Here is a 19,103-nt window from a genome sequence, read left to right on the forward strand (position 1 = left end):
CTAGTCAGAATGGCCATCATCAAAAAATCTACAAACAATAAAATACTGGAGAGGGTGTGGAGAAAAGTGGGAACCCTCCACTGTTGGTGGGAATGTAAATTGGTGCAGCCACTATGGGGAACAGTGTGGAGGTTCCTTAAAAAACTAAAAATAGAACTGCCATATGACCCAGCAATACCACTGGGCATATACCCTGAGAAAACCGTAATTCAAAGAGTCATGTACCACAATGTTCATTGCAGCACTATTTACAATAGCCAGGACTTGGAAGCAACTTAAGTGTCCATCAAGAGATGAATGGATGAAGAAGATGTGGCACATATATACAATGGAATATTACTCAGCCATACAAAGAAACAAAGTTATTTGTAGTGAGGTGGATGGATCTAGAGTGTCATACAGAGTGAAGTAAGTCAGAAAGAGAATAATAAATACCATATGCTAACATATATATATGGAATCTAAATTTTTTTTTAAATGGTGCTGACAAACCTAGGGGCAGGACAGCAATAAAGACGCAGACATAGAGAATGGACTTGAGGACACGGGGAGGGGGAAGGGTAAGCTGGGATGAAGTGAGAGAGAGTGGCATGGACATATATACATACCAAATGTAAAATAGCTAGTGGGAAGCAGCTGCATAGCACAGGGAGATCAGCTTGGTGCTTTGTTACCACCTATTATATATATATATATATATATATATATATATATATATATATATAAATTTATATTATTTTTCCTAGTTCTATTGTTGAGTGAAAGGTATAGACTATAAGGGTGAAAGGTGATCTCTTGAGACCGTTTTTTTTTTTTGTCCTTCAGGTTAGAGGGAACATTTCAGATCTCAGTGTTTCACCACATAGGAGTCAGCGATTGTTTCTTCCTGAGCCATTGTTCACTATCCTTTTTAAAAAAAGGTGTTCCTCAGATATTTGTTTCCCTTTAGTTTCCACAGCTAAAAAATTCCCATTCCAAGTCGACTAAAAATGTTTCCTTTGTTTCAAATGTTTCTGTATAGTTATGAAGAAGCCAAGACTATATTGACCAAAACCAAAGTATTGGCCCCAGCATACTTTATCCTGGGAGGCAACAAGTCTGGGGAGGGTTGTGTGATTACACGAGACAGAGAACAGTCTTTGGATATATATGAGTAAGTACATTTGTTAAAGCAAAATAAGCAGACAGTAAAGCATAGACTGACGTGTGTACAGGTTTAAGGCATGAAACCTAGGAGGAATCTCTGTTTTTGTATCTAGACTCGACCCCAAGCAGGGTATATGGTATGTGGTGCAAACAAATTATGACCGTTGGAAAAATCCCTTCTTCCTTGATAATCGCAGAACACCTGCAAAGATGTGTCTAAACCAGACAACCCAAGAGGTACGTTCACAGTGTCATATACAGAAAGAAATGGTGACTATTAAAGGTTATGTCCATTCTGGCATTTTTCATTGGCCTTTGAAGAATTTATAAACCTCCCATTAGTCATTGTCTCTGGACAGTCCCAACTGAGTTTCTGTTTTGTTTTTAATGTAAAGAGCAAAATTTTGCCGTACTTTTTCGTTTCTTAGTTAATGCCGGACACCACTCTGTGGAGTTGAATGGCAAGAATTCAAGAGGGGAGGAAGAGAAAGAAAGAAAATGTGATATATTAGAATCATCACCTGTAACAGTGACCCCAAGGGAAATTCTTTTATGGAGGAGCAGGGAGGTTGATTGAAGAATGTCTTGGTCTGATGACCCACTTGTGTGGATAAGGCTGCCAACATCTGTATTTAATGTACTGAAAACAACTATTTTTGTGTTTTAGAATATCTCATTTGCAACCATGTACGATGTCCTGTCAACAAAACCTGTCCTCAACAAGGTATTTTTTTAAATAATTAATTAATTAATTTGCTTTTAGGAAAAGAATTTGATCCCATGTTTTATCTTTCCCTGTTGTCTTGGATTAATCAGAGCTAGAATCCCAAGTCATGTTCAGCTTAAGGCTGCTTTTTAAAATGTTTTTGTGACCAAAGCCGTAACTCTTGGAATGTGACAAAGAAGTTGGTCACTGCAGCTTGATAATGCAGTTTGGTCAGAGTGTTATTTCCAGCTTTTCTTACATGGCATTTGGACTGAGTCTAGCATGTCAGTCTTGACTTCTCCGTCTGTGGGGAACCGAATGTTGTATGCTGCACCTGATACTTGACAAAGTCTGAAGTATCTTTTCAGACAACTTGCTTTCTTAGTGGATTAGGGTTTCTCTTAAACGTTATTACATCCTTTTATCTTATCCCTACTCTATAGCTAAAATATGCAAAAGTGTCCTAATCATCCAGTTTGCCAGTAGCCCCTTCTTGTGTATTTCTGATCTTCTGATTTTCCCCATTTGTTCCTTCTCTTCTTTTCCTTGGTCCTTTTCCTAAACCCTCCCTGAAATCAGTGTGCCTCCATCACCTCTGCCAGAACAAACTGTCCTGTTCGTTAGCATGTGACTGAGAACCCGGCCCTGAGGGAAGCCTTCCTTATGCCCACTGACCCTGCCATACTTCTCATTTTGCCCACTCCATCTTCGTGTGAGCTCACGGTTGGGTTACTTACACATTCTGTGTGAGCTGGGTGTGTGCCTTCTGCATGTCTGCAGAGTTTCCCTCACTGCGTGAGAAATGCTTTCAGGATAAGGATAGCCAAAGCTAAACTGTTTATACTCCATAGTACACCATTCGTCTTTGTAAATTATGCATTGAGGAGGGTTAAGTGAGCCTGAAAGCTTTGGTGGTGAAGCAGTATACTGCTCAGAATTAAGACCTTGTAAAGAACTGAAGATTCTCTCCCACGCCTGTTTATATCATGACCTATTTTAGTTGTTATTGACTTATTAATTTTTGGGATCTTTATATTATGATACTTATTTTGTATCTTTTCACATATATATTACATATTAATTATTTAATGTTAAGAATCTTCATAAGCAATTCCACAAGAAATGCTAATATGAGGCAGGTCATCTTAGAATTGAAAACATCCTCAAAGTAAAAATAACTTTTCTTTCAGCTGACGGTATACACAGCCTTGATAGACGTTACCAAAGGTCAATTTGAAACATACCTGCGGGACTGCCCAGACCCCTGTATAGGTTGGTGAGCACACACCTGGCCTATAGGGTGCGACCTGTATGACATCAAGATGGGAGCTCACACGGGGCTGAGAAGTACAGCTGTCTGATCTCCTTCAGAAGACTGAGACTGAGGACGGGTTCTCTGAGGTGTGAGCTTGTCCTGCTTGGTATGTTTACAATTCACAGGCTGTTTTTGCCGTAATGGTTGATTTTTCTTATATACAAATTAACTCCTTTTAGTGAAGTACAACAATCATCCAGAACTTACTGTGGTTCATTTCAGTCTGATTCATTTGAGGATGGGGATGGGTAATTACAACTATTGCGGGACCCACCCCCATGGAATAAAGCAAGATTCTCTGTGAGCACAGAATCCTGTACATCTGTGTAATAGTTAAATAGTCCATATTATTCAGTTTTTCACTTTTATTTACATATTTGTATGTTTTTGTCTTTTCTTCCTGGCTCTTACTATTAAAATTAATATACCATTGTTTTTGCTGTCTGTGACAGCAGTGTATTTCACTAATTTTGATTGGAGGGGGATGAGACAGGCATTCAGCTGTATGTTTCTCTTCATGGGCAGCACATGGGCTTTTGACTGAACAGAAGTATTTTCTGGGGTTCTTGAAGTAACAGCTTTGCAAGGCAGTCTTTTATACTCAGCATTGAAGTGTTTGCTTTTTTCATAACTAACCTACCACCCACTAACCCCAGGAAGTTATTAAATAAATTTCAAAAACAATCCTGGGTTCTATGAATCAATAGTAAATAAGCAGGTCAAAGACTAGTGGAAAATGGGAGGTGAACTGTTAAACTCTCCTAAGTATCATTCATTTAATAAATAGATTTTTAGTTTTTCCTCATCAATATGTATTTTTTTAACTAAGTATAGTTACTAAAAATGTTTTTCAGAAATCTATGAGAAGTGCTGATAGGACTTGTTAACCTTTCAGACCTTCAGTTTTGAAATGTATGACAGTTGGGCAAGACTGTAGCTACTCCATTTCTGTATAATGTCAGCTATATTCGTGACATTCAGTAAACAGTCATTGGAAGAAGTGTCAGTCAGCAGTCATGTGGGCTGAGTGTGTACCTCACGTGTTGGTTTGAGGGTGGGGATATGGAGAAATCTGAGCTGAATATAATATTTGAATTAACATTACAAGGGTTATGGAAGTGGGTTATTCAACTTAAGACTAAATGGTCACAGTCTTACATGACTAACCCTAACTCAGTGCTATCAACCGAGTGTGTGTCCAGAGGCAGCTTCTCCCCGACAGGTGGTGTGACTGCAGTGATGCTAGTATTATCTTAGTGAAGCAAGGAGAATTACAAGAGGATTTGTGTTGAAAACAAGATTCGATTAATTTTTTTAAAAATATTTTGTAATGTACACGTTTCATAACTAACTTTTTAATAGAAAATGTCATGAATTTTTCATGAAGTCCCTTGTCCCCTCCAGTTTACCTCAGTGTGTCTTAAAACACTGTCATTTTCTATGTGCGCCATGGCACGCGAAAAGGTTGGAAAGCACCATCACAGAGCTCTGGGTGGAAAGTGAACCCGGAGGCCTTTCATCGCAGCTGCGTGCCCTGGGACAAGCCACCAAGCCTTCCTACACCCTCAGGTCTGCCTTTGTCAAGTGAGGGTTTAACCCCAGTTTTCTCCAGGGTTTTCTTCTAGCTTTATGAATCCAGATTTAAAATGCATCTCAGGTTAGGAGGCAGTTAGGTAGCAGCCGACCGCCAGGTGCTGTTGGAGACGTCAGAACCGTCGTAGTTTTCTTTATTCACAAACATGCATGGGTGAATCTAATCAAGTTTTCTTAATAAGTATTTCAAAATAATGACGACACACTAATTTGCAGAAAGCATGTGCATTGTTAAAGCAGTCATGGGCAGCTAGCTCGGATGCCTCCAAATAGCCTGTCAGTTGGAAGTGGACGTTATTTTTATACACAGATAACATCTGTATAATACATATGTATATCTTACACACTGACAGTAAATTTGTTTCATTTTGAAAACATGTAGCACCTGAGTTCAATGCCAACCCTATTTCAGTCTCAGGAAAACATAATCAATTCAAGTTATGCTCTATAGTAGCCCACTGGGCTAAACAAACAATTTCAACTCCCACATACAGATATGAGACTGGGGTGAGAGCATTATTTCAAAATACGATAAGAGATGGGTGTTCTAACACATCAACTTGCAAGACCATGCATACCCATGTATCTGTGGGTGAGTGAAATCTCATTACCCCCAGGAGCAATGACCAAGGAGAAAAAACTTGATGTTAATAACAGTTTCTGTTATTCACATACTCAGGTACAATGAACCATTATCGCCAAATGGAATAAGTAAGACTTTCCATCTTAGTTACTGAAAATAAATATTTCCTTGTGTACCTAACACCTAATGACTGGCTTGCCCTGTCATTATCAGTAGAGAATTAAGTTTATCGTCTTGACTGTAGAAAATAGATTTTCAGTATTATGTGTTTTATCCTGTTAATTTACAGTTGCTAGATGGAATAAGGGAATCTGTAACAAATCAGTATGTACTGAACAATACCGCTGTCTTAGAAGCCAGGTAAAAATTTATATTTTTCAAATCATTTTCACGTTGAAAATCTGCCATGGCCAAAATAATCTGATATTGAAAATATTTTTCTGTCATCTCCTTAAGCTCTCAATATGCCAAGAGCTACTATGATGGATTTTTAAAAAATCGTTAAGTTCTTTTTGGGAGAAGAGATTAGAGCTATTTTTTTTTCTTTTTTTAAAATCATAGAATTGATGATAGGCTATCCAGCTAGATCCTAGATTTCAAGAGTTGAGTACAAGTGCTTTTAACTTTTTTTTTTCAACTAAGCTACTTAAAACAGTGACAAATTCAGCACTAAAAACACAGAGAAGAGCTAATAAAATTTTCAAGTTGTTTATTAGAATTTTAATCAAAGCGATTATCCTTTGGTGTATCATTTTGTGTAAAATACTTTGAAATAAATTTTTAAATAACCAGTTGCAGCTTTGCCAAGTTAGTTAGAAAACAGAAGTGTAACTTTTACTGAAGAATTTTTTATAATTTTATTTTTGACAATTCCATTAGTTTTCCTACAGAGCAACTTTTTTGCCCTTCAAATTAAAACAAATTTAAAACTTTTAGCACTGAGCAGCAGTATTTTAGAGTTAATATTTTAGAGTTTAGCATAGAAAAACAGGAAGGTGCAATTTTTTTTATCAAGTGACATTTATGACATTGATTTAGAAGGAATGTTTTTTTCATGTTCTGCTTTAGATACTGCCACAAGGTTTACTTAACAGTAATTTTAAAATTTTATTAATAAAGTTATGTAACCTAGGTATAGGTGTGTGGGTTTATACCTACTATACTAGGTATAGTAAAATAAAGGATTTTGTCTGTGTACAGAGAATACCACATTAAATTTGTGTCAGACCTACTTTTTATCAGTTACACCTCTAAGCTACTTGATGGCTTCTGTACAGAAGCCAGTGGGCTAGGTTATTTTAATATTTTTTGAATATACAAACAATATAGTAATTTATTCCTTTTGGTTAGAAAAAAATTTTTTTTAATGAAAAGAAACAGAAGTCTCTTTATTTCACTCTCCCTAATTCCACTCCTCTCCTGGGAGGTAACCCCTCACACATACTCTGTGCTATGTCCTATGCTTATTTTTGTTTTTCGTTTAGCAGTATTAATCTCCTTCCATGTCACTATCAATTTTCATCATACTTTTAAAATGCTTTGTAGGATTCTAAAATACATTTTGTGGACATTTAGTTTTTCATAGTTTTGCAATTGTAAGTAATGCTACAGTGAACATATTTCGAGTATGTGAAAGTTTACAGAGCAGATAATAAAGATGTGTTTAGGTGCACACTTACTTTGTACGCTACTACCGAAGCGCCTGCCATGCTGGAATCTTTATACACTTCCACCAACAGTGGGGAGAACACCTTTTCCCAAGACAGTAATTGTTGTCAAATGACATCGGTGAACACATTTGTAAGAGTGAGTACAGTTACTCTATTTCCATTGCCAGATTCATTTTCAGAGAATCCCTGGGGCATCCTGTAAAGACATTCCTGGGGAGACGGGGTCAGGTGGGCTACAACTCCAATTTGGCAAAGGGTCCACTATGAGTACTGATAACAGGTGCCTGTGTCAGGGCAACTGAAAAAAAGGAGAAGGAAAACCCGATGGAGGACCCTCTAAACCTGGAAAATCTGATCTGAAAGGGTGGGAAGAAATCTAGGAATTGTGACTCTTGGCCCTGTGTTCCAAGACAGTATTTTCCACCTAGACAGAATCAACAGCTTGTAACTGAAGCACTTCACATTGAAGTCAACAAGTTCAACACTGAGTGGTGTATCCAGGGCTCTACAGTTACCATTTCGTAAATCAAGTCATTCTGGAAATACCAACTTACATAACATTCAACCCTTCTGGCTACTGAGTCACTGAATTCCAGAAGCCTTTGGGGACAACAACTTATCCAGCACTGGAATAAGAAAAAGATTCTATTCTGTCCTTCCACAGTGTCTGCCCAGAGATGGATAGAACCAGGCTGGAGTGATCCTTGGCCTTATTCATAAAGGCAATACTTAAGTGGTGCTCTGCTTGCAAGGCTTTCAAGGTACTGCTTTTGTCATGATTACATTTTATCCTAAGTACAAACAGGTCTGGCTCCCTTTTCTATATCCTTCTTACTTCCTGCAGCTCGACAAAGAAATGAACTGAGCGAACATTCATTCAGTAGGTGCACGTACAGTTCAGGAGAAAAGGGATAGTATTTTTAACAAATGGAACTGGAACAACTGGATACTAATCAGAAAATAAAGGAACATTGATCCATATCTCCATATACAAAAATTAATTCAAAATGATAATCAGTGACCTAAATGTAAAAATCTAAAGCTATAAAACCTCTAGGAGAAAACAAGAAAAATCTATGTGACCTTGGGTTATGGAAAAATTTCTTAGATATGATACTACATGCATGATGCATAAGAGAAAATAGTAAATCAGCTTCCATCAAAACTGAGAACTTCTTTAATAAGCACTGAAAAAAGAATAGAAAGCCTCAGGAAAGATTTGCAGGTCACTGATCTAATAAAAGACTTTAGAATATATAAACAACTTTTACAACTCAAAAATAAGAAATCCAACAACCCAATTTTAAAAATAGGCACAATATCTGAAGATACTTCAAAGACAACATATGGACGGCAAGTGTGTACATGAGATGTTCCAGATCATTAGTTATTAGGGATGCGCAAGTCAAACCATAATGAGATACCACTACACACGTATTAGAATGTCTAAAAATTACAAAGACTGATGATACCAAGTGTTGGCTGGGACGTGGAGCAAGTGAAGTGGAAGCCTCAGTGTGTAATGGAGGAGTCATGAAAAATGGTACAGCTACACTGGGAAATCCAAACCGGAAACAATCCAGTGTGCATCAACAGATTAACGGATAAACAATGGTGTTATTGATAGGGACAGAGTAAAGGGACAAATTAGGTAATTAAAGAGTGAATCCCACTAGGGTCTGTAAGTAAAGAAAAAAGTATGGGAGACCCCTGTAAGTTAATGATCACTCAAGAAAGCAGGGTTGCTTAGCAACAAAACCATGCAATAGAAGCATGAGACATGCCCCAAAACAATAAAACAATGGTGGCAAGAGACCCACATCCATCCACCATACAGTGAGCTCAGTAAGTTAAATGATGCCTAGCACATGCTCTTCTGTGCACACTAAAAACAAAATATGAGGAAAAGGTGACATTATACCAAAACCTAAGATGATTTGCCATATTTAAGTACATGTTAATATCTTTTTGCTTGGCTTGACCAGGCAGGGACAGGAAGACCCCCCCCCCGAACATGGAGGAGGAGCTGATGATGGAAGCCTGACGTCTACTCGGGAGTGAGGAAGAAGGGGGTCTTTTCTCTCTCCCCACTTTTCCTTTGATTATAAAGCCGTAGCCCACTAAGTTCTCAGAGCCTGGCACCCTCTTGCCCGCCTGCCTGTAAGCCTCACAAGCGTCCTATTCTAGTAGGTCACTTCTTATGTATCACTTTGCCTTCGCTGAATTTTTCACTGAGACATAAAGAACCGGAGCTCCTCGGAGCCCCCCGAAACACCACCTAGCAGTCTCAGTATGTCCATACAATGTAACATTGTTCAGCAATTCAAAGGAATGAACTATGGATACATGCTACAACATGAATCTCAAAATAATATGCTGAGTAAAGAAAGCCAAAGACATACGCTGTACAGCTGCATTTATATAAATTTCTAGAAAATGCAAGCTAATCAATAGTGACAGCAAATCAGTGGTTACCTGGAGATGAGGTGAAGTAGGGCAGAGGTGAGACGGAAGGATTCCCAAGAGGCCTCAGGAAGCTTTGGGGGATGATGGGTACGTTTATTATCTTGACTGTGGTAAGGGTATCACGGGTGTATACCTATGTAAAAACTTAGCAAATTGTATAGAGTTCACAATAATCACTCAAATAAGGTTGTTAAAAATATACCTGGGAGCACATTCAACAACATGGGTGGTCTGCTAGGTACTGGGGATACCATGTTGGGCAAAAAAGAAAAGGCAAGGTCTCTGTCTTTGTAGACACTAAAGACATTAAACAAAGAATCCTCCCTCCCATTTCCTTCCTCAGCTTCCCCTCCTTGCCACACACTCCCTCTCTGGTGACTACTGTGTCACAGGAGGAGGAGGTTAACATCAGAGGATTTATTCGATCACTGCTTCAGGCAAGGGCTGCTAGAGTTAGTGATCCTAGAGTTTGAAGCCAGACTTGGGCGCTATTTAGAAGAGGACAGAATTCTCTTGTCTCTGTACAGATTGTTACATGCATTTTTGTGCTCTTAAAAAAGCCTATTAGCTCTCCTCAGGAAGAGCCAGCACTGGGTTAAAAAAAAAGGCTCAAAAATAAACCCACACACCTACAGCCAATTAATCTTCAACAAAAGAGTCATGAATGTAAAATGGAGAAAAGACGGTCTCTTCGGCACCTAGTGTTGGGAAAGCTGGACAGTGAAATTAGAACACTCCCTCACACAATATATAGAAATAAATAAACTCAAAATGGTTTAAAGACCTAAATATAAGACATTACACCATAAAACTCCTAGAAGAGAACATAGGCAAAACACTCCCAGACATAAATAGTAGCAATATTTTCTCAGATCCGTTCCCAAGGCAAAAAAAGTAAAACCAAAAATAAACAAATGGGACCTAATCAAACATAAAAGCTTTTGCACAGCAAAGGAAATCGTAAAACGAAAAGACAACCTATGGACTGGGAGAAAATATTTGCAAATGATGTGACCAACAAGGGCTTAATTTCCAAAATACACAAACAGCTCATACAACTCAATATCCAAAAAATAAAAGGGGCAGAAGAACCTAAATACACGTTTCTCCGAAGACATATAGATGGCCAACAGGGGCACATGAAAAGACGCAAACATCGCTAATTATCAGAGAAATGCAAATCAAAGCTACAATGAGGTAACACCTCACACTGGTCAGAATGACCATTATCAAAAAGCCTACAAATAATAAATTCTGGAGAGGGTGTGGAGATAAAGGGAACCCTCCTGGACTGTTGGCAGGAATGTAAATTGGTGCAGCCACTATGGGGAACAGTATGGAGGTTCCTTAAAAAACTAAAAATAGAGCTACCATATGACCCAGCAGTCCCACTCCTGGGCTTAAATCCAGAAAAGAGGAAAACTCTCATTTGAAAGCTACATGCAACCCAATGTTCATAGCAGCACTATTTACAATAGCCAAGACATGGAAACAACCCGAATGCTCATCAATAGATGACTGGTTTAAGAAGATGTACACACACACGCTATGGAATGTTACTCAGCCATAAAAATGAAATATTGCCATCTGCTGCAACATGGATGGACTAGAGAATATCATAATAAGTGAAGTAAGTCAGAGAAAGACAAATATTTTACCACTTATATGTAGAATCTAAAAAAATAATACAAATGAATCTATATACAAAACAGAAACAGACTCACAGACATAGAAAACAAACTGTGGTTACCAAAGGGGAAGATGGGGGGAGGGATAAATGAGTATGGGATTAAGAAACTACTATATATAAAATAAATGAGCAACAAGGATTTACTGCATAGCACAGAGAACTATATTCAGTATCTTGTAATAACCTATAATGAAAAATAATCTGAAAAATATATATATATAACTGAATCACTTTGCTGTACACCTGAAACTAACACAATATTGTAAATCAACTACACGTCAATTAAAAAAAAAAGTTCTCAGAACAATGAAGGATGCAGAGTGTACTGAACAGTACCCACACGTATGCTTTCTTTTCTTTATCCTTTCCTTTTAATTGTATTTAAAGTGCTAGGGAAGGGTAATGATAAGGATAGAGAAATAAATTTGACATGACGTTTTATGGTGACAGATGTGGATTTTAAAACATTTCAGTGAAAAACAACAGTCAGGAGGTATTGGCATCTATTGTAATACTAAACACCTTCAGTAATTGTATAGATCACAAAGACTTCAAATTAATCTCCTCTACCCAAACTTCTCGGTATAATTTTCCTTGATGGGTCTGATGCTTTGCTGAATTCATGGTGTTTTTCATACAAACAATATTCTTACTTGGCAGAGATGGCCTTCAAAGGGCTTGACCAATCACTGACGTCTCATTTAAACCTTGCTGTCAATACACACAATGTCACAAGAGTTGGTGCAAGATGTATATAAGTATACTCCCCACTGCACCCACCCCTCCACCAAAAAAAATGAAATTAACTCTGCAAAATAGCAAATAGAAAACAGCCTTGTTTTTGCTGAAAAAACATAACGTGATGTTTGTGGTCTAATACTATGATGACACTGTACTTGTTCTCTGACCTCCTATTTGATCAGCATATTCCCCACAGACAAGAGAGGCTCACACTCATACCGCTCTTCCTTCTTTGCCCTACTCGGCCACTCCCTGCAATAATAGGAAGATGCCAATGCAAGCAAGGTTCCATTTTCCTTTAAGGTTAGAAACTATCGATAACGTTGGCCCTATCCTTTGTTCTTCCCACATCTTGGATCCTCAGTGACAATATTTACTGAACACTAGGGATGTTTGGCTTTCTGTTTGGAGAGGTAGGTAGAGTGGAATCCACTTGCTCTGAAGAAGAGTTAACATTAAGTTGTTTTTGTCTCCCACAGGGAGGTTAATTTAGCCACCAGGCAGTAAACAGTGGTGGTGATTTAACAATTACCTCTTTTCTAGAACAACAATTTCAAAGAATCAACCTAGCCACTTCCCTTTTCACAAATCGGTGACAATGAAATCAGCAATGCAAGAATACTGCCGATAGCCAAAGTCCTGCAAATAATAGGTGAGCTGAGTTATTACACAAGTAGTAAATGTTGTAGACAGGTAGTTACACTGCAAAGTTGACAAATACTATCAAACCAAATTTCTGTATAGAGCCAAAAGACAACCTAAATGAATGGAAAGCTATACACGGTTCATGGATTGGAAAACTCAATACTGTTTACATTTTTATTTCCTCAAATTGATCTATTTATTCAATGTTAATTCCAATAAAAATCCCAGCAGCTTTTTTGTTTGTGAAAACTAAGAAGACAGTTCTAAAACTGTAAATGCAAGATTATGGACACAGAATAGTCAAAAGTTCTTGAGAAAGAAGAACAAACTTAGAGGTCTTATGTTGCCTATTTTCAAGACTTTGTATAAAGCTACAGTAACGACATGGACGTAAGACTACATATATAAATGAGTGGGAAAGAGATTCCACATACAGATCCACACACACATGGCCAACTGATTTCCATGAAGGTGACAAGATAATTTAATAGAGAAGGATAGTCTTTTCAACAAATGGTGCAGGCTGGATTTCTATATGGGAGGAAAATAAATCTGATCCTTACCTCACATCATACAAAAAAATTACTCAAAATGGAGGATATACCTACGTGTAAAAGCTAAAACTATAAAACGTCTAGAAGAAAATAGGAAAAAAACCTCAATGACTTAGGCATAGGCAAATTATTTCTTAGGACACAAAGTACCAAGCATTAAAAAAAATGACATAACATAATTAACAGCTTCTTTGAAAGAGAAAAATGAAAATGCAAACCACAGACTGGGAGGAAATATTTATAATAAATATATAAGACAAAGGACTAGTATCCAGAATATAAAAAGAATTCTTACAACTTAGTAAGTTGTTTATCTTCAGGATACATCTCTAGAAACTGAACTGCTCTGTCAAAGGATATACATGTCATGAAAAACTTCGGCGCATATTGCCAAACTACGGTACCCATTTTCATGGACCATTTAGTAGAAAAATGGGGGGCGGGGGGAGAATCCTCTTCTCACAAACCTTTAGTAGATACTTTTAAATTTGAGTAAAAACCTGGTCTTTCTGAAAGGCTTTCCAATGATTAAAATCTGCTGTCATATCACATCACTGAATTCACTGCATTTTAAATAATTCCATATTCATTTTGATCATTATCAATCAATGCATATGACTTACCTATTAGCAGATTTGAAAAAGAATAACTAGGTATATATTTGCATTTTCTTCAGCTGGAACTCTTCCGTCTGAAATACACTACTATAGGAGTATTACACTGTTCTTTTCAAAACTGTTGAAGTGGAGAGAATCTGTCATAATTAAATGAGATAGCCAATCCTACTTAGTAAAATGTAAGAACTTAAACTTCTCTTTGGAGTACTAAAAGAATTTAATCATTTACTCATAGACAGTTAACACCTTCTATATGCCAAGAACTGCTCTAAAGGTTAGTTATATTGCAGTGGACAAAGCAGAGAAAAATTCCTGCCCTTGTAGAGCTTACCCTTCAATTGGGAGTAAAGAGGAAACAGACAATAAGACAAGTTAGTAATACAGTGTTGATAAGTAATAGGTAAAGAAATAAAACGTGGCAAGGGAATAAGAATGATTCGTGGAGGTTGTAATTTTAAGTTGGACACACATAGATCTCACTAAATGTGTGCCATAAAGATATCTGGGAAAAGCATTCTAGGTTGAGGGAACAGCAAATGCAAAGGTCCAGCAGTGGGAGGATCCCCAGCATGTTCGAGAAACAGCAAAAAGTCAGTGTGACTGAAGCTGAGTGAATAATGGGGAAAATAAGAAATGAGGTAGAGGTAGAGAACCGGTCCCATAGAGTCTTGTAAAGACTATTTTGCTCTTAACTGGAGTGAAATAGAAAGCTACCGACATCTGAACAGAATCACTCTGGCTACTGTGATGAGTTTCAGTTATAGAAAGCCAAGGAAGGAAGAGATAGGGGCATTAAGAAACTACCATAATAATCCAGTCAAGAGATAAGGGTGGCTTGAATAAAGAGGGTAGTAGAAGAGGTAGTGAGAATTATTAGATTCTAGTTACATTTTAAAGGTAGAGCTGACTATTTGGATGTGGGAGAAGAGCTACAGATAATTTCAGGGTTTCTGTCTTGAGAAAGTAGAAGGATGGAAGTGCCATTTATTAGATGGGAAAACGGCAGAAAAATTAGATTTGGAACAATCAAGAACTCAGTTTTGGACACATCAAGTTCAGAAAACCTACTAGACATTCAAAAGAACTTAGACTTTGAGAGGGGAGGGAGGTTGTACTGACATATAAACTTGGAAGCAGGCAAGTTATAAATGATGTTTCAAGTTATGAGGTTAGATGAGATCACCAAGGTTTTACAAAGTATAATTGAGAGATCTAAAGATTAAGTCTTAGGAAATGCCTACATTTATTATAAGAACTTCTTTGTACTTCCATATGAATTTCATAAATCTCACCATACAGAAATTCTAGAATGTCAAAGATGGAAGGCTTTAATTTAAAACATCATTTCGTTGTTTACATTTAAGGTTGGGGATGGGGCTGTATAACATCTGACTTTGGTTTTACAAAGCCTAGAGGGAGTAGGAAGAAAAATTGTTACTCTGTAGTAGCACCTTTCTCCCATCCTGTGGAGTTTGTTTCGGGGAACATGCCCAGGAAGATCTCTATTAAGTAACAATAAGAAAGTATACATTTTTTTCAGGCTGTGCCACCATGCCAAGGGAAGGGGCCAGAGCCTCACAAATCATGAAATGACTGACAGAAGCTGGGGTCACATGGATCCTTGTAATTTAATCCCAATTTTCTTACAAAATAGACTATACGTTTTCAACACTGTCTTGTTCACTGTGATTTTAATAAACACTGATAATTATTTGTACAATTGCTTATTAAATTCCATTTTTATTTATTTTCATAAATCGTCCTTTGAGGGACTTCTCTGGTGGTGCAGTGGTTAAGAATCCACCTGCCAATGCAGGGGACATGGGTTCAAGCCCTGGTCCAGGAAGATCCCACATGCCGCGGAGCAAAATAAGCCCGTGGGCCACAACTACTGAAGCCCACGCACCTAAATCCTGTGCTCCGCAACGAGAGAAGCCACCGCAATGAGAAGCAAGTGCACCACAACGAAGAGTAGCCCCTGCTTGCCACAACTAGAGAAAGCCCATGCACAGCAAAGAAGACCCAACGCAGCCCAAAAAATAAAATAAATTTATTAGAAAAAAAAATCTTCCTTTGAAAGATGTAAACAGTTACCATTTGATAAAATGTAAATACTAAGAGCATCCTTGGATCCAGGATAATTCATTTTGCAGACAGAAAAATGAGGAATAGAGTGGGCTAAAAACATCAGTATGTTTTTGTGTATCATATGTTTCCAAAAGTCACAGTAATACTATCTCTTTATTGCTTTATAATACTTGTCCAAATATTGTCTGTGAAAGAATTTTAAGCTAAAGAACATAGGACTCCAATGTATTAAAATGACTGCTAATACTGATAGAAGAAAAAAGTTGAACTATACAATGTTATATGAAGCTGAGCTTTTAAGTCCTGACAATCCCTTGGAAGGTACAGAGATTTTCTACATGAAATTCTAAGACTAACCACTGACACAATCAGAGAATAAGTTTCAAAATCACATGAAACAAGAAATGGAATATTTGTGTATCTCTTTGGTTAGAAAATATTTACATCTTGAAATATACCTTGTTTTTCTAGCTATTATCAGAAATTATACTCAAATATAATAGAATTCAATGACGGATAACAAGCATTATAGAAATTAACCTATTAAACACCTGTATAACCTAAACTTGGCAATTGGTGGTGGTGGAATATAAAGAAAGATAGGGAGGAGAAAAAGGCAATCATATGTGACATAATCCAAATAAACTTGAAAATTCTAATCCCAAAAGCTATTTAAAATAGCCAAAGCAATCTTAAGAAAAAAAGAACAGAGCTGGAGGTATCACACTCTCTGACTTCAGACTATACTACAAAGCTACAGTAACCAAAAGCATTGGATACTGGCACAAAAACAGACACATAAACCTACGCACTTATGATCAATTAATCTATGACAAAGGAGGCAAGAATATATAATGGGGAAAAGACAGTCTCTTCAATAAGTGGTGCTGGGAAAACTGGACAGGTACATGTAAAAGAATGAAATTAGAACATTTTTTCATGCCATATACAAAAATAAACTGAAAATGGTTTATAAGACCACAAACCATAAAACTCCTAGAAGAAAACACAGGCTGTACACTCTTTGACATCAGTCTCCAAAAAGATTTTTTTGGGGGGATATATCTCCTCAAGCAAGGGAAACAAAAGCAAAAATAAACAAATGGAAGTACATCAAACTAAAAAGTTTTTGCACAGCGAAGGAAATTATCAACAAAGCGAAAAGGCTGCCTACTGAATGGGAGAAGATACTTGCAAATGATTTATCTGATAAGGGGTTAATATCCAAAACATACAAAGAACTCATACAACTCAACATAAAAAACAAACAAACAACCCGATTAAAAAATGGGCAGAGGACCTGAATAGACATTTTTCCAAAGAAGACATACAGATGGCCAACAGGCACATGAAAAGATGCTCAACATCATTAATCATCAGGGAAATGCAAATCTAAACCACAATGAGACATCACCTCACACCTGTCAGAACGGCTATTGTCTTTTAGTGCTGTTGAGTGTGTGGAGAGAAGGGAAGCCTTGTGCACTGTTGGTGGGAATAATTGGTGCAGCCACTATGGAAAATAGTAAGGAAATTCCTCAAAAAAACTAAAAATGGAACTACATATGAACCAGCAGTTCCACTTCTGGGTACATGTCCAAAGAAAACAAAAACAGTAATTCAAAAAGATACATGCACATCAATGTTCACTGCAGCATTATTTACAATTGCCAAGATATGGAGACACCCTAAGTGTTCATCAATAGATAAATGGATAAAGAAAATGTGGTATATATATACATATACACCCACACACACAAGATGGAATATTACACTCAGCCATAAAAAAAGAATGAAATTTTGCCATCTGCAACAACATGGACGAACCTGGGGTTCACTTACGCCTAGTGAAATAAGTCAGACAAAGACAAATACTGAATGTTATCACTTATACATGGAATCTAAAATATAAAACAGACAATATAACAAAACAGAAACAGTCTCATAGCTATACAGAACAACCTAATGGTTACCAGAGGGGACAGGGAAAGTGGGGGGGGGAAGTCAGGGGTAGGGAATAAACAGGTACAAACTACTATGTATGAAATAAATAAGCTACAAGGATATATTGTACAGCACAGGGAATATAGCCAATATTTTATAATAACCTTAAATGGAGTATAATCTATAAAAATATTGTATCACTATCTTGTACACTTGAAAATGATATAATACTGTAAACCAAATACACTTCACTAAAGAACAAAGTCCAAAAAGCTATTGGAAATACTAACTTTGTAGCATAAACTCCATTACTCTACCTATGTCTTAAACATTTTTGGGGGATTTGGGGATACTAAGAGAGTGAGGAAATGGAAAGAAGAGTAAATAAAACTAAATAGAAGGAGGATAACTAGAATGGTGGAAGTGACACTGTGGGAAAACTGCACCTCTAAAATCCATTATGGAAGGCTCTTTAGACTTTGCCTCTTTACCTAAAGAGGGAAGAACTACAAAAAGAGTATACAGCCAGGACATGTCAGAAAAAAATGTTTGTTAGCCAAAGAACACATGGAAGCAATTATGGGTTCTTAATATGTAAGTCTAGTTTTTAAAACTCTGTCAGAACACTGAAAAGTAGGCAAAAAACCTCACTACTGAGTTGTGTAAGTTTGAGGAGAATCTTAGCCCTTCTTTTCCTGGACCTTTCTTTTCTCCAACATGAATACACACATGATACCTTACATTTATATATAGTACCTGTCATCAAGGCATTTCCATGAACACTACTTCATTTGATAAGAGTAACCCATGCCTGTGCCCCTTCTAGGAAGATACTGAGTATCAACTGTGAGGCAACAGGAGATGGAGCAGTGGAGACACTAAATGTACACAGACACAGTCTCACTGAAAGCAAGGTTAACACCAATGCTGAGTTCTACTACTGTGAACTGGTATAGCACTTTATATTTTTCAAAGCCTTTTCATGATGTCATTTGATTAAGAGAATGGCCTTAAAAAGGCAACTATAACTCTGGGGGATACAGTTCATTAAAGGTGAAGATTTCTAATTAATATTTCTAATTAATAATTCTAATTAATATTTCTGATTAATATTCTTAATATTTATAACTATATTATTTATTTTAAATTAATCACATGTGATTTGCTAGACCTATATATGGGGGATAACTAATTACATGTAGGAAAAGTCATAATGCAAGAAATATATTAAGTAGGTGGGAGAACAGAACTGTTATACAGAAACATTATGCTGTGATTAGTTTTCAAAATAACCAAATCAACAGCTTTCTATAAATTGCTGGCCTAAAGGATATTCTGTTGTGGA

The 19,103-nt window shown here is 37.0% G+C and overlaps 2 protein-coding genes across 3 annotated transcripts in view; one reads left to right on the plus strand and one right to left on the minus strand.

Moving 5' to 3' along the window:
- The window catches only part of ASAH1 (N-acylsphingosine amidohydrolase 1), a 45,780-nt gene extending 42,179 nt beyond the window's left edge, over positions 1 to 3,601 (plus strand). For both annotated transcript variants that reach the window (XM_082680278.1, XM_082680279.1), the window contains exons 11-14: positions 1,022 to 1,153; positions 1,260 to 1,383; positions 1,814 to 1,870; positions 3,043 to 3,601. In XM_082680278.1, the coding sequence (XP_082536404.1) occupies positions 1,022 to 1,153; positions 1,260 to 1,383; positions 1,814 to 1,870; positions 3,043 to 3,132 (403 nt within the window). In that variant the 3' untranslated portion in view covers positions 3,133 to 3,601. The remainder of the gene's footprint in view (positions 1 to 1,021; positions 1,154 to 1,259; positions 1,384 to 1,813; positions 1,871 to 3,042) is intronic.
- PCM1 (pericentriolar material 1) overlaps positions 1 to 19,103 on the minus strand; it is a 113,870-nt gene that overhangs the window by 5,287 nt on the left and 89,480 nt on the right. The window lies entirely within an intron of this gene.

The sequence above is a fragment of the Grampus griseus genome, assembly GCF_964374135.1.
Source record: "Grampus griseus genome assembly, chromosome: 21".
NCBI lineage: Eukaryota > Metazoa > Chordata > Mammalia > Artiodactyla > Delphinidae > Grampus > Grampus griseus.